The sequence below is a fragment of the Liolophura sinensis genome, chromosome 7, assembly GCF_032854445.1.
Source record: "Liolophura sinensis isolate JHLJ2023 chromosome 7, CUHK_Ljap_v2, whole genome shotgun sequence".
NCBI lineage: Eukaryota > Metazoa > Mollusca > Polyplacophora > Chitonida > Chitonidae > Liolophura > Liolophura sinensis.
In genome coordinates, this window is record NC_088301.1 from 14,016,362 (window position 1) to 14,036,154 (window position 19,793).

At 38.0% G+C, this 19,793-nt stretch overlaps 1 protein-coding gene across 1 annotated transcript; it reads left to right on the top strand.

The window, feature by feature from the left end:
- The first annotated feature begins 220 nt into the window (after window positions 1–220).
- LOC135470407 (DNA ligase 4-like) lies at window positions 221–18,517 on the top strand. Its single transcript, XM_064749329.1, has 18 exons — window positions 221–506; window positions 2,131–2,208; window positions 2,700–2,801; window positions 3,618–3,926; window positions 4,164–4,268; window positions 5,039–5,145; window positions 5,542–5,687; window positions 6,761–6,965; window positions 8,947–9,229; window positions 10,091–10,258; window positions 11,115–11,252; window positions 11,670–11,819; window positions 12,354–12,471; window positions 12,832–12,964; window positions 13,384–13,525; window positions 13,899–13,990; window positions 16,206–16,358; window positions 17,267–18,517. Exons 1-18 carry the CDS (start codon window positions 294–296, stop codon window positions 17,409–17,411), a joined length of 2,787 nt encoding a protein of 928 aa, XP_064605399.1. The 5' UTR covers window positions 221–293; the 3' UTR covers window positions 17,412–18,517.
- The last annotated feature ends 1,276 nt before the right edge of the window (window positions 18,518–19,793 follow it).

Consider the following 19,793-nt stretch of genomic DNA (forward strand, 5'->3'; position numbering starts at 1 on the left):
TTTGAAACCAGTAGGCCTACATATGCTGATTGAAAGTGGCATCTTCACAACTGAAACATAAATTTGGTCAGTCTCAGTAAAGGATTTTTGTTTGGAACTAAATTTTAACTTCATGTGAAAATACAGTAGGTCCACCATCTTATGACCGCTGACACTTTTTATCTCCCCTCGAAGAAGTCTTTAGATAAAGGAGGTGAGTTCTCAGGGCGGCTATCTGTAAACAATCTTTTTCTTTTTTCTGTATGATTTATTTGATTCCTTAAACCAGTATATCGGCTGTGACACATACTTCTATGGCAACGAACGATGTACAAAATGATGGGGCAGACGAACCCAACAAGCTTTTCCAAACAGTGGCCTCAAAAGTTGCTTTTGCCGAAATTTGTGGACTGTTGGAACTGATCACAAGAACTCAAGGAAATGACAAAAAGAAACGCATTCTGAAGGACTTTGTGGACAAGTGGCGAGAATTCCACAAGACTCTTCACAAAAACAACACAGACGTGGTTTGTACCTCATGTCAAATGCTTGAGAAAATGAATGAACACTGATCAAAGATTACGATATTTTGTGACGAAAACTGGACCCATAATAGTCACCTGTGATTTTCCGATTCCTGAGGCGTGAGCTATGAAGCAGTCGCAAGCTGCGCCTGGTGCGATTTCCATGACAACGTACAGTGAAGATACTTCACCATTGTAAATGCGCTTGAGGCATCGTTGCGACAGCTTTGTAGAACGGGCCCAGAAAACTGATCTCATTGTATCACCCTTTACAAGCCATTCAGACAGTAGGAAGTCACAGAAAGGCAGTAGATAACCTTTGTTTCTCGATCATTATCACAGCAGCTCTAGCCTAAACAACCGAGCCGTCCATGAATTGCTGTTTGTTTACTGACAATGCTAGTGCATCTGGACAGTCCATAGGCTGATTCACTTCTCAGTTGAAAAGTCACTGCACTCTGTCACTGTCATATTTGAGACCATGAACATTCAGGCATTTACAGTTTTACTTGCACCAACACCCGTACTCACTTATGCACGGCGAGAAAAATATTTTCAAAATAACATAGGTAATATAGTTAATGTAAAACCCTGTTTCAAGGCCAAGTCCAACACCAGGTTGTGTTGATGTTAACAATTTATATACGCTGTCACATTGTTCTATTGTCTTACATATTATATTTTCTGGTTATTATCAGCCGTACTTCTCTGAATATTGTCCACTGTTGTTCATTTCCCTACAACCTCCCATGTTATCTTTCACCCCATCATTTGCCTCGTACCAGTAAAGTGCCTGGATATCCATGGTCTCATATTGTTCTGTCTGTATTGGTTGCTTCACAATGATCATGAAATAAAGGTTCTTTATTCCAGTTCTTGATTTCTTTTCAACAATTGTTTGAACAGCTTGTAAAGTGAGATAATTTGGAGTGCCTATGGTTTTAGACACAGTAGGTTGAGAAATATTTGTATACGCCATGATTTTTGTATAAAATCATGGCTGTTCAACCTCCAGTCAGAGATCCCATACTTTGAGGAAGTGTTGGTTAAGAGATTAAAGTGAGAATATTCAATTTACATAGTCTACATTCTCCTGAGAAATCATACATGATTTGGGACGTGACCAGCTTGTGGGATGTTAATTGTTTATTTGCTCTGCAGTCTGTTCAACAACACTTAAGAGAATGGCATGGTCTCTGACAAGAGGTTGAACCTTGTCTTTTAATGATTCATTACAAGCCTTGGACAGGAAGTTGTCAAGATTTCCCTGCCTCCTTCGACTGGTAGCTTTAGTTCAATTAAATTAAATGCTAATTAAATTAAAGTATACTGCTATTCGACAAACTGATATTTCACTGCTACATCAAAATCATTGATCTCCAGCCACCTAGTATCTCAGAGCTTCCGGGGGCCTTGGCAGCCCCAATATCTTCGTTCCTTGTAATGGGATAGTCGACCCCCTGTTAACAATTTCTGGGGATGCGTATGTGTCATTGGCTTTTATGACAGATTGGCCTACATGGCAGGTTAACCTATGTTACAGGTTAGTCATATATGTGGCGACTTGTTAATCTTTGTGGTAAACTGCCTCAAGTTTTGTCCATTACTCCTTTGTTCTTATTTGCAGGAGGACTCTTTTTACCCAGCAATGAGACTGCTACTTCCACATTTGGAGAAGGAACGAGTTGCATATGGAATAAAGGAGGTATGGCAAAATGACTGGTGATCAAAATCTAAACACCCTGGAATCGACACCTTTCCATGGTGTACATAGTTTTCTGTATTTTTTCATCTTTTTTTGACGTGCTTGGTATCTCAATAAATCAATTATTAATGTGGAATTAATGTAGCTTAATGGAACTTACGTAGCCATTAAAGGTGCCATGTTAACCGGAAACAGGATGTTGTGTGATTCATACTACAAGCGCATGTAGTTAAAAGGTAAATCAGGGTTTGGGTGACATTACAGCTGTCAGCTGCATTCTCAGGTTATAGAGAGACACTTGTAACCCAAACCTGATTGATAAAAATTGATAATATAGCGACACTTTAGATTTTTTCACTGTGTCCAGTTTTGTTTATTTTGAAACTGTGATATCTCACTTATGCATCATCACAAAGACAAAGAGTTATGTTTTCTAAAATACAAGAAAATAGGAGACATATTTTCTAATCTTTGTTCTGTATATGTTATAGAACATGCTGGCCAAACTGCTGATTGAGGTGTTGTGCTTGGGGAAGGATAGCCCAGATGCGCAGAAACTTCTCCACTATAAAGCGCCCAAAAATGCTAAAGGGGTGAGTACAGGGAGCAAAGTGAATTGCCTTTCTTTAAGATCTGGCCAGATTGTGGTTCAGAATCAAAGGATATTCTTTTAGTTTGGATGGATCGCTTTCACAGCTTGAGGATCCATGGTGACAATAACTGGTGGACTTTTGCGCTGTCTAAAGCATTTGTTGAAGACCATGAGGCTGTACATATCTGTATGTCACATGTGGGAAAGGTCATCTGTAATATAATTTCCAAAGGGCATTTCCTCGGGAATTCCAGTTTCCTCAGTATATGAGGGAAAAATTTGTGAGCATGGTATTAAGCAACAGTGCAATAAATTAGTAAAAATACTTTGGTTTATCAGGAGAACATCAATAATTTGGCTGAATTGTTCTCCTAGCCTTTCAGCAGCCATTCATGTAGATACAAAGTTCATCATGTATAAGATTCTTTATAAGATTCTTTCTGGCAAGTTTCACTTCATACAGGTGACGAATATTCCGTTCTAATCTTATCACAGCAGAAGGTGTCCATTGGCTTGCTGTACTTTAAACCTTTTGATACTGCATTGCAGCTGTTGATAAATATACCAGAAGTCACCAGGGCCTGCTTGTACAAAGGCTTCCTAATGCTAAAAGCAGGTAATTACCATGGTAACCAACAATGTAGGCATTACATTGCCATGGCCGTTACAGTCTTGTAATGTTAAGTGGGCTTCTTACATTAGAACCCAGATTGCCTGCAGCATATCAATTAATGAGGGAAAGTCTGTGACTTTAATTTCGATAGTTTGGAGATTTTGCCGAATAGATATTACCATTGATATTTCGTTTTTAAACCAGGATGCTGGAGATTTTGCCAGCGTGGCTTATTTTGTGCTTAAAAATCGCTGTCCAGAGAAAGGTAGCTTGACGATTCAAGAGGTGAATGAATGCCTGGATGGTATAGCCAGGAACAATGCAGCCAAGAACAAGGAAATGGTGCGGAAAAACATCCTCCATCTTCTCAAGAATCTGTCGGCTGTCGAGCAGAAATGGTTGATCCGTATGATTGTGAAAGAGATGAAGATTGGCTTGAGCCAGGCGTCCGTGTTATCTGTCTACCATCCGGATGCAGAGGATTTCTACAATGTCAACAACAACATGGAGAAGGTAAAACATCTGCACTTTTTAAATTAAGGTAGTAAAGGTAATATAGGTTTTCTCTTTCTTTGCTTGCTTGGACATGCATTTAGTTTTGAGTATAAATTGTTTTGGAGTGTTGTATTTCACCTAAAGTTTAGCATTTTTCAAAGTGCATATTTTGCTTGATTCTGATCGATTTACCCACCTCATATGGCACTTAAAAAAGTTGGGGGAAATTTGATACGTATATGTTATCTTACACAGGTGTGTCGTTTGCTACGAGATCTGAAGACCCGTGTTCACGAGATAGGTGTCACAGTTTTCTCCCCTTTCTCGCCCATGTTAGGAGAACGGGGCGCACCTGACAAGGTAGGGCAGCTTTGATAACAGATAATATACAGTCCTACTCCTTAACCCTATACCCCACCCATATCTGTCACCCCCACCCCTCACACACAGCCATAAAAAAAAAGAAAAATATTTTCTTGAAACAGGGCTTTGTAGGAATTTTTCCTTCCAAATTCAGTTTTCACACCAGGCTTATTTATCTGTCTAGATTCCCTTCTCAAAGCCTGTGCACAGGTAGTTCTTATTCTTTTATATTGCAGTCATCCCGTATTCAAGGGCAAATCTGTTCACACATTAGGATAGATATGAAGATCTCCCCACCTGAAGATTTCTGATTTGTTTGTCTTTTACCTGTGATACTTTTTCTGTATGGTTCCTAGAACAGCAGAGATATTCAGGTATATGCAAGCCATGCACTGTACACAAAGTCTGATATGTTTATTTTTACTGTAAACGTTTTTCAACCTCTAAGGCACTTTTTTCTAAATTCAGTGAAATTTGTGCTTACAATTATTATTAAAATGATACTAAAATATTTCTTTTGTGTCACTAATAATGCAAGTTCCGTGAAAGTGTGCAAATGATTTCTTTACAAGCAACAGCTCTCTAAGAATGTTTGAAAATATTAGTTCAGAGGTGGTTGAAGAGGCTGACGAATTAGCATTATTATTATTAGTATTCCCCATTTCCTCAACCTTTTCAGTTATGAAAGGGCAACTTTCAATGTCATATATTCACCTTTTTAAGTTGATTTTGTAGACAAGACTGCCTTGGTTGGGTGTATTTGTCAGGTTGAGAAGCTGATGGAAGGAAAACCCTATTTCATCGAGACCAAGTATGACGGTGAGAGAATGTTATTACATAAGGACGAAGGAGAATACAAGTATTTCTCAAGAAGGTCAGTTTTTATTTGCTGGAACTTTACGAAAATAATCATTTCTGAGCTGAGATATGGGTAGTAAAATTTATATTTCAAAGACATCAATCCTCTGTATGTGTTTGTGAATTATAGAAGCTTGTTCAGAAATGTAGCAGTAAACATTGTATGTTTTCTGACGTACTATTACCATGCTCAGCTCAAAAACGAAAACAATTTCTCTAGTTTGATGTCATGGTTTTTTACAAATGTACTAAACTTTTTATGAACTTATAGTTAAATTTAATTTGGGTGAAGAGGAATTGTGATGATTATGTGCACAATATTATAAATGTTTTTTTTTCTTGAATGTGACAATGAAATAAATAAGTAAATAAATAAATGAAGAAATCAATAAATATGATTGTCTTTTTACAGTGGTAATGATTACACCAGTGTCTTTGGTAGCAATTCATTTGATGGAACTTTCACACCATATATTGTGAACTGCTTCAAGCCAGAAGTGAAAACTTGCATACTTGATGGGGAGATGTTGGGGTATGACGCCGCAACTAAAACATTTGGTGCGTACACTGCCTTCTTCATGTGATAAAAGCGTGTACTGAACACTCTTGTTGTTTTGTGATTTTAACATGGACATCACTTGCATGTGTTTTTAGTTACCGTAATTCTTCAATCTGTTTGCATATTTGCAAGGTGTTTATTTACGTATATTCGGAAGGCATTTTTCTGTGCTAACTGATAAAATTATACTTTTTGTGAAGCCTTAAAACTGGCCAATCTGGCCAATGTAGTTTTGTCTCTAAAATGAAATCAAAAATGTGCATAAATTTCACTGAAAGTTGCTCTTTCATATGCAAAAACGGTGAAGAATTATTGTAGTGATAAATGTGAAAAGACATAACCTCATTATCAAATGAAACTTAATAGTCAACAAGACAAGACAGTAGCATTAAGCCTCTTTGGATCATGTATGCAGCATAAAAGTGGCTTATGCCGTGTAAAGAATATGTGATGAACAAACAGCTTTTTATGTTATACTACAAACTTTAGAATCTCACAAAGTGATGATAGAGGGCCTGCATGGCTTATTTATGCACTCATGACGTCGTGGGTCATATGTAGATCCTGCTGCTCTCACAACTTTTGGAGCCTTGGTGGCAATAAGCGGTCAACAACGCTCGTATTACTGTTTGTGTTGTCTAATGACCACTTGTCTTCCACCATATCTGTATGTTTCATATGGGAATGCTTGTAAGTAAGTTGCCAAAGATCTATGATTTTCTCAAGGCACTCAGGTTTTCTCAAGGCACTCAGGTTTTCTCAGGGCACTCAGGCTTTCTCCACTCTTGAAACTTATGACCAGCATGTAAGTGACAAATTTGTTTGGCACAACAATGAATCCAAGAAATAAATCAATAAATTATCAGTATAACTGCTAAGGTTGTCGTGTCTTATTGTCAGTCTTCTATTACACGTATATTTGGACACACCTATCAGTTCTCAAGTCTTATCTATGCTTTCAGGCTCTGATATGTTATCGCCATGAGAAACTGACAGTATGACATTCATTCATTCATTCCTGCAGCTATTCATTAATGCATTCGTTCATGCATTCGCCCATCTTACCCTCCAGGTACAAAAGGTGAGAGGTTTGACATCAAATCAGCAGCTGAGTCTGGCACCTATCAGCCATGTCTGCATGTATTTGACATCCTCCTGTTTAATGGCAAGGTCCTGACTAATCTGCCCCTGAGGGAGAGGGTCAAGTACCTGGAGCGGGTGTTCAACCCTGCGGAGGGGAGACTACTCATCAGCCAGGTGAAGGAGGGACGCACCAAGTGAGTAGAGTGATCGGAAAATGGGTACTTTAATTCCTCAACCTTTTCGCATATGAAAGAGCAGCTTTAAGTGCAATTTATGCACATTTTTAATTTGATTTTGTAGACAAAACTACATTGGTTGAGTAGGCCAAATAATGTTATTTTGTCAGTCTACACAGATTAATGCCTTCGAAATATGCTTGAATAAACTACTTGCAAACATGTGAAAAAGTTGAAGAGTTTATACAGTTTGGTAAATGTTTTGTTTGAAGGAATGCCTTACTGAGGCAGTTCATAGGTATAAATTAATGTAAGTTTGTCAAGAGCAACATATGTCTAATTTAAAAATCATTTTTGTGTCTAATTTTTATTGACTTGTTTCTGTGTAGATACACCTCTCCGTCATTACAGTGGTGTTGTTTGGCAAAAAATCAATTGCACAATATGAACTTTGTAAGCCGCCGATAGCTGGTGATGCAGAAATAATATCCTACATGAGACAAAATACTCTGGTTTTCATTGGACAACATCAGTCATGTGTGGGACATGTATATTCCTGCATGCTCAGCTGATGCCATTTACATGACATCTTCTGAATATGCTATCTTCCGTTTGTTTGGTTGTGAAACAGTGATGTTGCCGAAGGTAAATGTATTTGCGGATACATCAGTCGTCTGAGCTGAAGTGATGTTTTTTGTTTTTTTTTTAAATTAAATATACAGCATAGAACAAGAATCAAATAAATAAATCTTTTGCAGGATGAACTGGGGCCTCCATGGCTGAGGGGGTTTGCACTGCAGAACGGTGCTCTAACCCAGAAGCCTCTTCCTAATACAGTGGCTTTGAGTTCAAGCCCAGCTCATACTGGCTTCCTCTGAGTGTGTGCGTGGAAAGGTCTCCCAGCAGTCTGAGGATAGTCATGGGTTTCTCCCCAAGCTCTGCCCGGTTTCCTCCCAGCATAATGGTTTTTTTTTTTAACTCAGACTTTTGAAAGTATATTCACAGGTTTGCAACAATGGCTGAAAGGATTAGTGTACAGATTTATTATTTATTCATAATTAGCTACCCCAGTATGTTAAATTGATTGTAAAAAAAATGTTGAAAAAAAGGTACATTAATCTGAGTAATATGGCTCTTAAAATCACTAGATAATTAGGCTGGTTTTATGCATTTTTCCGGCTAACACCTGTTAGTCTCCGCCGAGTTACATCATACAAGTCAAACCTTTACAAACTGTCAGAGCTTCACCATTTAGTTCGGTGTTAAAAAAGCTACAAGAGTAACAACAAGCTTGTCACATTTTTCCGTTCTGCATACGGCTGTAAACAGAGGTGGTTGAAGAACCCTGGAGCTAGTTTTTCAAGTTTCTGGATGATTTGACTCTCACGGAGGCGTGGATTCACTGCACAAGATGGAGAGATTTTGTGAGCACCGAAAACGGCCGTTTCGGCTCTTGTCAGTACATAGCTGAAAGCTACGAGAGAAATACAGCTGAATTTCTACAACAACACCTGCATACAGTGGTTATAACATACTTTTAACTGAACTGAAAACTGATTGGGGCTAAATTTGTGTACACTAACCGCAATGTCCACATTGTACATGTATTTATATTGTACACGAGCGTATGCCCCTATAGACATAAGCTATTTGGAATGCCAAAAATAACATGTTTAGTAGAATTGTTGTTGTCGTTGAATACAGGTATGAATTTAGAATCCCTCGGAAAATAGGGGGATATTTATTGTGAAGTAGACAGAGGGTGAAAACAGTCTATTGTTTTTGGTGGATTTAAAGCCATTATTACTTTTCTCTGAAGTCTTCCCGGTAATATACTGTTTAAACAGATTATAATCTTTATTAATTTGGACCAGTAAAATAATCTGGACACTGATACTTTAATGAAAAATTTGGGGCACATTGTGAACATGTTATATTAAATAAGGGAGAGCTGTATATGGAAGGCCATGAGCTGAGTGTGTTGTCTCCCCTTGTTCAGCCAGGACTGTGTAGATGCACTGAATGAGGCTATAGACAGTCGTGAGGAGGGCATCATGGTGAAGAACCCTGACACCGTGTACCGGCCCAACACCAGGAAGGGCGGCTGGTTCAAGATCAAGCCCGAATACATCAGCGGACTGATGGATGAACTGGACGTGCTGATCGTGGGAGGGTACTTTGGGGTGGGGCATCGGGGTGGGATGATGTCACACTTTCTGTGTGGAGTGGCTGTGCCTCCAGAGGATGGGGGAGAGCCTCAGGTCTTCTACTCCTTCTGCAAGGTAAAGGCGTCGCTCTCTCTCTCTCTCTCTCTCTGTCAGAACTATGGATTTTAAGAAATACATGTGTTGTACCTGTATTATTTATAGCATTAAAATGATTCTAAAATTTGGAAACTTTATAAAACGACCTACATCATAAATTTTAGGAACTTTAATACTAGGTTTTGAACAGTAGGAGATAGGCTGATATTTTATGAAAGGTAATTATATGGGCAATTTTAAAATAATAATAAAAGTTCAGTTGGTGGGTCTGCTGATCAAGTTTTTACCGAAAATCACTGGCATAGTTGTTTTAAAGTTACCTAAAATGAAATAAAGAATTTCTGTGCCTCACATGAAAGACAAGGAAAAACTGTGTTCAGAAATACTCTATATTATTTTTTGATATTTTTTTTCCTTATTAAGAAATGGCACAAAGGAACTCTCAGGTGGTTTCTTGAGACCATTTTCCAAATGTTTGTCACATTATTTTGTGCACCTGGAAACCATTAAACTTCTTTGAATGATTGTAACAAACTTCATCATAGATTGTTCCACAGAAATTAACTAATCAAACAATGAAAAATAGTTTCGGGGACAGTTTTACCTTCATACATATAGGAAAAAAATACTATAATTCTTCAACACTTTATTTAAGCATATTCTGAGGGCATTATTCTGTGTAGATTGGTAAAATTATACCTTCTGTGAATCCCAGAACTTAACCAATGTAGTTTGCCTCCAACATCAAATTGAAGAATATGGCATAAAACACCATTAAAATAAATAAATCAGTAAATTGAAGAAAAGGCTCATTGCACTGCAGCTTGATCTTTCATGTGTGAAAAGGTTGAGGTAATAATTTTGTTCACATGCCTTCAGGTTGGCTCTGGCTATAGTAAGAAGGAGCTGAGCGAATACAACAGGCGGATGGTGGACCACTGGCAGGTGTATGACAAAAAGAACCCACCATCTGCCCTTGTGCTTGCCGCGGGCTTTAAGGAGAAGCCTGACGCCTGGATAGAGCCCTCAAAGTCTTTTATATTACAGGTAATCCTGTGTTCTGGATGTAGATACCAGCACACTGGCAGTTCTGATTGTTTGGTTTATTACCTACCTGGCACATCTCCAACATAAATGCAAATATATGCATTCATAGTGGCAAAAATGATTTGAAATGAGTCAGTCGTTGAAATGGTGTTTTTTTCATTGTCGTTATGATGTTGAACTTGTTCTGATTCATGGCTCACAGAAAACTTCTGCAATTATTGTTAAGAAAGCAATCATTGTTAATATGCATTAATGATGAGTCAGAAGTCAATCATTGTAAATATGCATTAATGATGAGTCAAAAGTCAATCATTGTAAATATGCATAAATGATGAGTCAGAAGTCAATCATTGTAAATATGCAGTAATGATGAGTCAAAAGTCAATGCAGTGCCCGCAATGTTAAGATCAGCATTAACGTCATGAAATCATCAAAAGTACAAAGGTGATATCCCTTGGTACATTGGACTAGTAGTTGTCCATTGCCTGTCATCAAATATGTCGATAGTTTCATTTACAACATTCAGGGACATTTTCATGTGTTTATTGAGTGAACAGGAAGTACAGATGTTTATTGTGAAGAAAGAAAGAAATAATAATGGCTGCATCTGAAAACAATGTATTGTTAATTACCTAAATTTTCGTCCAAAATAATGCATTGTTAGAGGCAAATTAATGCCATAAAATATTGCTTTTGGTGCTTACAGCAAAATTTTACACAAGGATATCCCATCTACTGTCCCCCCGAAAAATCTAAAATCAATAGAATTCTCAAAGTAAGGCAAGGTGCGCAGCTTAGTCCTGAGTGAAAGTTTAAGTCATGTTAACACCATGTGTGTTTTCCCTATTATTTGTAGATCAAGGCAGCCGAAATTATTGAGAGTGACCGTTTTAAAACAGGTTGCACCCTGCGGTTCCCCAGGGTGGAGAAGATTCGTGATGATAAGCTATGGTCAGAGTGCATGACAACACTGGATATCGATGACCTCAAACAGGTTAGAGCAATGTTTTCATGCATAGGGAGTGGGCAGAGGTCTAGGGGTTAGAGGGTGGCACTTGCCATTCAGATGCTAAAACCCATGAGGACTCAAAACCAACCTTGGACAGCAATATATACAGGTAGATCCCTCTGCTTTCCTTTTGGGGCCAGGGTGACGATAAGTGACGGGAAAACTCATCAGTACATTTCCTTATGCCACTAAATGTTGCTTTAATCTCTAACCTATTGTGGTACATATACTATAAGATTTTTCTTCATTTATTTTCGTGATTTGTATGAAGACATCCTACTGGAAAAAAGGAACTTTCAGCAACCAAAGCTATAATTCATGGCATTTGGAGTAAAATGTTAGCTCATTTAACATGTCAATAAGATCTTTGCTGGATGCAATGATTTGTTGTCGTGGTTATAGAAGTCTGGTGGGAAGTTGTCTGGGAAAAGACTGGAGCTTGGTGACCAGGAGGAGGTGCCTGTCAAGAAGAGGAGGAAGGTCGTGTCCCGGGTCGTCAAGCCGACCATTGGGTCGCAGTTCAGAAAGGCCGATGTCTCAGGTGTGCAGAAGGTGAGCTGCAGCTGTAGGTGCAATGTCAGTGCATATGCACTATACTTCCATCCACAGGGTACCCTCCACTCTTGCTGCTTGTGGCACCCTGGCCATTTTTGCCATCTAACATTCATTGAAGGCTACTTATCTTTCACAAGAATGGTGTAGGCAGTTATTTGTATGTGGGAAAGTAATTTTTTGGTTCGTTTTTGATCATTATAAACTTGGCAGGTTCTATCAGTACTTCTTTTGTTATAACTCTATCCAGCAAGGTACTTCAGGTTTGTAGTACCCCTTGTTCAAATTTGTAGTGATGACAAGGCTGACACAGCCAGCTGTGTTAAATTTGTTGAAATACACAATGGAAACAGGTTGAGAGTGCTTTACATGAATCTCCCAACAGTTACAGATATTGATGTTACAAACACATTTGCATATCATCTGTTGATGTAGTACATATGGGATTGATGGTGATGATGATCATTTCTGTTGTTTTAGGCGGTCCCGTCTCCTTGACGTGTTACAATGTAATATCTTGTTTGTATTTTTCAGATTTCAGAGATTTTTGCTGGTAAAGAGTTCTGTATCATCAATGGGCCATCAAGATTTCCAAAGCCAGAGCTAGAGAAGAAAGTGGTGGAGTTTGGAGGATCAGTGGTTCAAAACCCAGGTGTATATACATGTGTATACAATCACTGGAGGTAGAGCCTTTCTGGCCAAGTGTTGTAGGGTGAAGCGTGTGGGTACATGTATTAATAAGGCCCCACTAGATTTGGTTGTGACTTGACACAGAGAAGCTTGTCAGGTTGTTAGTTGTCCAGAACTTCTGGTATCATTTCAAGGGTTTCATGTACTCCTGAACATGTATTTTGCTTGGCAAAATTTTAGGTGTAAAACGGGAATTGGGAGTGGTATTTTTGTTGACAGTTTTGTTTGTACCAAAACATTTTGAAAGAAATTAATAAAAGATTAATATCATGCTAGTCATCTACACATACTTATATTTCCTGTTATCTGTCTGTACAAATAGGTTCTGATACGTTTTGTGTGCTTGCGGAAAAAGTGGCCATCCGTGTGAAAAATCTTATCAGCCGGAATATTTATGACATTGTCAGGGTAGATTGGTTCCTGCGATGTGTGGAGAGTTCCAAGTGGATTCCATGGTTTGTATGAAGATATTACTCAAGGACTGTTCTGTTAACTGAACATGTCCACTGTAATCATAACTGAGACTCCAGATTTAATGACTTTTTATTACATACATTATGACTGTAAGAATTTTTTTGATCATTTGTTGTTTTTGATACATGTACATGTATCACAGTATGAGTTTGTCTTTATTTGTTTTTCTCCAGATTAAATTAAATTTAGTTAACTAACGGGGCCTAAGCTTGCCCAGAAAATTTAATTTCATGTGAATTATTTGCTTCAATGGATATTTTTGAGTACAGCATAAAACACCAATCAAATCAAATCAAATATTTCAATATTTGCTGCAGTGGTGTCTGTGGTTGATATGTGATACAGTGTTGAGAATATAGGACAGTCTTAGATCTTGGCTGTGATTGGTTGATTTGTCCAGGTCTCCATCTGACATGCTACACACATCCCCAAAGACAGAAGCCAGGCTGAAGCTGGACTATGATGAGTTTGGGGACAGCTACACAGAGGGAACCACCTGCGGACAGCTGCAAGCAGTGTTTGACAAGATGAAACCGCAACAGGTAGGAACACTGCATATGACAATAGCTAAAATTTGGTCAGAGAATAAATGAGATTTCTGCTTTTTACACCCTACTCCACTCCTGTCCTCTCCCAAAACACACATTTTGCAGAGCTTTTAGCATCTGTGCCTAAAATGAGTTAGATGTGACACGTGTGTTAGGACAACACATTACAGATTGATAAACTTTTAATTAAAATATTCTCCAGATTATGTGTTAAATATTAAAGTAATAGGTTAAACCTTCTCTCTGTTAGCCTTCTAGTTATATTCTATATTTGACATCATCCTCAGTGTTTCTTGCTGAGCAATAATGCTGATGACATAACAACAAACCCCAAACATTGCTTTTTTTCTGTTTCTGTTTTATCTAGGATTTCTGTCCTTTGACTACTGAGGACATCGCTGAAGTAGAGGACAGATATTTCCCTGATGACTCCCCATATGGTCTGTTCAGAACATGCAGGTAACTAGGAAAGTCTTTGATGTATAACCATTGGTGGCTTGCTTTTCAATAACCAGCTTTTGACCAAAGTTCAAAATTGGTTGAAGTGAGGTTGACTATGCTGACTATGTGTTTATGTTGTTTATGAACAAGTTGTTGTTTCCTCATCCATTTGTTATGGGTGAGTCATGTCTACGTGGTTAAAATAACTCTCCTTTTCAATCCCATCTTTGGGCAAGACATTTTAACATTACACTACATTCAATATTTTCTAGGTCTTTTGATTGTCAAAAATGACTTTAAACTCTGAGCACCTGCCATCATTACAGGCCATTCTCTCAGCGCCATTCATTACAGCCCCTTAATTACATGGAATCCATAACAGGGCATTCATTACATGGAATCCATTACGGGGCATTCATTACAACCCATTCATTACAAGCCATCCATTACAGGGCATTTATTACAAGCCATCCATTACAGGGCATTCATTACAAGCCATACATTACAGGGCATTCATTACAAGCCACCCATTACAGGGCATTCATTACAAGCCATACATTACAGGGTATTCATTACAAGCCATCCATTACAGGGCATTCATTACAAGCCATCCATTACAGGGCATTCATTACATATCATTTTCTCAAGGTTTTCATTGTTATGTTCCATCACTAGCTCATTCAGCTAATGTGTTGTTTCTTCCCTCACAGGCCCATTCAGCTAAAGTGTTGTTTGTTCATCACCAGCTCATCCAGCTAAAGTGTTGTTTGTTCCCTCACCAGCTAATCCAGCTAAAGTGTTGTTTGTTCTCTCACTAGCTTATCCAGCTAAAGTGTTGTTTATCCTCACTAGCTCATCCAGCTAAAGTGTTCTTCACAGCAACTGACTGGCTCTTGACCAGTGGAGATGCAGGTTCGAATTTAGCTCTTACTGATGTGGCTGATAATTTAACTGAAATTTTTTTGGAAGAGAGGTGAAAACTTTTAATGGGGAATTTTTACGAAGTCATGGGATGCGACGTGTAAGAGAAAACGCCAACATTTATGTCATGGCAATCGTACCCCATGGTTAAATGATTAAAACCCAAAACACATTTCGGGTGACAGAGGAAACAGCTGTGTCCTCAGATTAAATATGTCTGATTGGTTAAAACTTATAATATGGCGGTGCTTTCAATTGTCTCAATGTGCGCAATTTTACTTACTTTGATCCGCAGTATTACGGTTGTGCTACGTTACAAAAACAAAATGTTGTGCTTTTTAAACTTTCTGTGGGATATTTATTTATATATTTATTTGATTGGTGTTTTACGCTGTACTCAAGAATACTTCACTTATACGACAGCAGCCATCATTATGGTGGGAGGAAACCGGGCAGAGCCCGAATGAAACCCACGACCATCTGCAGGTTGCTGGCAGACCTTTCCACGTACGGCCAGAGAGGAAGCCAGGATGAGCTGGACTTGAACTCACAGCGACTGCATGGGTGATTCTGTGGGATAACTTTATTCATGTTTGTGTGCATTTGGTCTTGTGTTGCATCTTCTTTCAAGTCAGTAGAAAAATGCGTTTTTGCAGAAATGTTTCCCCTTAGGAAGGCATGATTTACGCACTTTCCATTTAACAACTGAAAGCTACGAGAGGAATGCGGCTGAATTTTCACAACGTCACCAGCACACGATAGTTACAACTACACAACTACAAGCCCCTATAGGCATAGGCTATTCAGAATTACACAATGACGTGTACTGGTAGTTGTCATAGTTGTGGGTATAAATTTAGAATCTCTCAAGGGAACAGAATGATATTTATTGTGAAGCGAGCAAAGGGAAAGAATAGTATATAAATATCAAATCTTAATATATACCTATACACATGTGAAATGTACAGTGTAACACAGGGTAATGCTCTAGCTTACCAGTCCATGTTGCCAGTGCAATTGGAAATGCCTGGACAAGGATCAGATTCAACATCTGAAAACTCGGGATCTGAGGTCTGACGAGAGATGTCAGTGTCATAAATCGGAACTTCAACGCTGTCTACTATGGGTTCAGTTTGATATGGGAGTATTTTTTTGCTTTTGTAGCTAGAATCCATCTCGAAAATGACATCCTTTTGATTCGAATTGCTATATAATTTAGGCCGGCTGGACTTGGGTTGGCCAGCTATGGCGTCACCCGCTGAGCTGTAGTCATTTTATTCCTGTTTTACTGTATGTTTTGTGTTTTTCTCAGGGTTTACCTGGATTCTCACCTGGTTGTTGGAGACCCCAGCACGCACCTTAAAGACTGTCACCTAGACTTGCTGGCTCTTGAACTCAGGTTTTTTGGAGCGACATTGACAGAAACTCTGGAAGAAAATGTGTCTCATGTCCTTGTTGATGAAAGGTAATCAAAGTTGTTTAGTGCTTCAAATAGGTTTTTTAACCTGCGAATTGTTGTGGCTCTGCTCGGTTTCCTCCTTCCATAATGATGGCCGCCATCATATAAGTGAAATATTCTTGAGTACCTTGCATGAATATCTTATCAAATAAATAAATAAATCCAAATTTTGTTTTTTGCTTTTTACTTTTTACTTTTTTTTTTATTAATTCTTTTGTCAAGTATTGCTAAGATGCATTTTTGTCCGTCCATTCTTTATGATGATGTCTCTTAAATGAATTAACAAGGAATCATCAGACCTTTATTGTACATGGATAGTGTTTCTAAGGATTGGCGGGAGGCCTATGTAAATATTTCAAACTGAATTTACACAGTTATGCCCCTTCTCAGTTTCCTCTTCTCTCTTTGAGGACAAACAAAATTATCAACCTTTATAAATAAGACTCAGTTAAGGAGTGATAAACTCCTGTTTCTTTTTCATGACCTAAACTTAATAACACACTTATTGAATTTGGGAATGCTGTCAAAAATTGTATAATCTTAAATAATGAAGATACTGTTAGACATTTGTTGTTTACCTATCTGCAGTCAAACCGTTAACTATTTACTGCTCTTCAGAGTGATGACTTCACCCAGTGTTCTTTATAATGTGTGAAATATATCAGATTCTATTCAAACCATTGCTAAACAGCATAGAAGTGGATGAAATAAAAAAATACCTCATAGCCTACTTGTACGTGTCTGAAATCATTACTGTTCGCATGACAGTAAAGACCTGGACTCAGTTTGTGGTCATCAATTTTATCTTGAGATTTTAAAAAAAAAAAGAGTGAACAACCAAACATTTTGACCTCTTTTTTTATGTACTGATAATCTGTCATCAATTCTTGTGCACCTTTTTTGCCTGTTTTCAGTGATTTATCTCGTCTGGATGACCTGAAGAAACGCAGACGAGCGAGGACTCGCAAGTTTTATATTGTGACGGAGGAGTGGGTGCGACAGTGTATCGAGGAAGGGGAGTTGTGCAAAGAGAGAGACTACGAACCAGTTCTACCTTGAGGCAACTTTGGGCACAAAACATATTTCTTTTTAAGTGTGTAACTCAAGCTGTTACTAAATAATATAAAATATTATTATTGTTTTTTAAAGTACTACTTGGTAGTAGAATTTTGAACCACACAATCACAGATAAAATGTTATTTCAGTCACGAGTTAAAAAAAAAAAAAAAGTTTGAATGTGATGTTTGAATGGTGATCCATGTACATGCAATTTTAAAATCATTTTAAATTGGATTCATTTGTGTAGTTTATTTAAGGACTGACATCATAAAAAAGAAATCAAATCTTCTGTACCAATCATCAGTGAATACTGAGCACCATTTCTTGAATATTTGCTGCTGTTATTTTAGTCATAACATTTCATGGGACATGACACATGTTGTTGGTTGTCATTGGTGAGGAGTGCATTCTTAGAACAGCTGGTTACCTCCCTTGAATAACCAAATAACTCTCCTTGCTGTCACAGTTCTTCAATACTGCCTGCTGCAACAGTTTTTTTACAAATATTTTAGCTCAGAGTCGTTTTACATTTTATCCAATATTACATCTTATTTTAGTCTTTAACATCAATCAAATATCATGTCTGCTGAAATTTTTAAATCAAATGCTGGTTGATATCTGTGATATTTGTTCCATGGACTGCCCATCCATTGTTTTATCAGTTATACAATCAGGCTTATTTAGTTACACGGGACATTGTATGAATAGTAAAAGCAGAATCTGAAAGATTTTAGTTTTAAAAGTATGAAAAGTATTTAGAACAGGTTACTAAGTCATAATTGTCATTTTCATAGTTGTACACTTTCTTAGTTTTTTTTTATAGCAATTTTCAATCATCAGTGTCATTTTTTTTTCTATAAAACATGCATGTAATATTTGGACAGGATAATCTGCCTACAGTTTTAGAAGTCAAAGGCTCAAAAATACACTCAGATGTAAGCCTGCGTCAACTTTTGACTGGAATAAAGTTCCATTTGAAAGTTACTGGTGTTTACATGTATTTTATTTATTTGATTGGTGTTTTACGCCATACTCAAGAATATTTCACTTATATGACGGTGGCCAGCATTATGTGGGGAGCAAACCTGAGAGAGCTCAAATAAAAGCTACGACCATCCTCAGGTTGCTGGCAGACCTTCCCACATATGAAGAGAGGAAGCCAGCATGAGCTGGACTTGAACTCACAGAATGAACCGAGCCACAGAGGACTCTGTTTACATGTAGATTAGCCTATTTCTTCAAGCTTTTCAACCTCCTCTGCAACCAGTATTTTGCAACATTCTGAGAGAACTATGGGGAGTAGAGAAGTAATGTGCATAGTTTTATGAAGCTTGCATCTTTAAGAACACGAACAAATCTGTTTCAGGGACATTTTTACAATATTGATATGCATAAATTCCTCTGGAAAAAGTGCTTTGTGGTTGAAAAGATTTACAGTATGTGTAGCATCACACGGTGCAAATAAGTGGTCAATTCTGTCATTGTTTTCATACTTCAAATACTTTCTTCATCTTAATGGATTCATAGAAAGTAAAATGGAAATCAAAGATCTACGCTGTTTAGGTCTGCGGGCTTAGCATAATGACATACAACCGACGACCGAATACTGCAACATGTACGACTTTAATTGACTGGTGTACTCGCCACTTCATCAAGTGCCCTTGGGTCACAATGAAATTGTGGATCTAGATCATGCACATGGACATATCCATAACATACACTGTGGGTGAAATGAAGAAAAGTAGGCCACGGAATATTTTTTCCTTTTTATGGGATATATTTTACATCTCTTCATTGCTGCGCTGTTTTATTCATATTTTCCATTAATGGTGGGAAATGGTATTCACAGTGATTGTATTCAGCAGAATGAACATGGTGCCCCCACTCAAACTCATTCCTCACAGATTTGCCTTGACAGTTATCACCACTGACGTCCCCACACCCCTCACCTCTCACCTAAGCCTTATTAATTTCCAAACTGACCACTGGGCCTGAGGAAGATTATGGTTTAATTTAAAAGAAGAAGAAGTTTTATTATGGTTTTATGTGTTAGGACACATCTTAAGCTGCATATTTAGAAAATTACTTTCATATTTATATATTTGATTGGTGCTTTACACCAGACTCAAGAATATTTCACTTATACAAAAGCAACCAGCATTAAGGTGAGAGCTAACGGGGAGAGCCTGGAGGAAACCCACAACATCCACAGACTGCTGGAAGAACTTCCCTTAGACAGCTGGAAAGGAAGCTAGCATGAGCTGGAGTTGAACTTACAATGACCACATTGGTGAGAGGCTCCTGGGTCATTCCACCGCACGCTAACCGCCTTGGCTACAGAGAACCCATATTTAGAATAAATAAAAACCATATTTCATGAAT

Bases quoted from the DNA above. Each gene is read 5' to 3' on its own strand.
- LOC135470407 (XM_064749329.1), top strand. From the start codon at position 294: ATGGCAACGAACGATGTACAAAATGATGGGGCAGACGAACCCAACAAG. The intron at 507-2,130 runs GTTTGTACCTCA...TCTTATTTGCAG, and splicing joins ACAAAAACAACACAGACGTG to GAGGACTCTTTTTACCCAGC. The intron at 12,965-13,383 runs GTTTGTATGAAG...TGATTTGTCCAG, and splicing joins AGTTCCAAGTGGATTCCATG to GTCTCCATCTGACATGCTAC.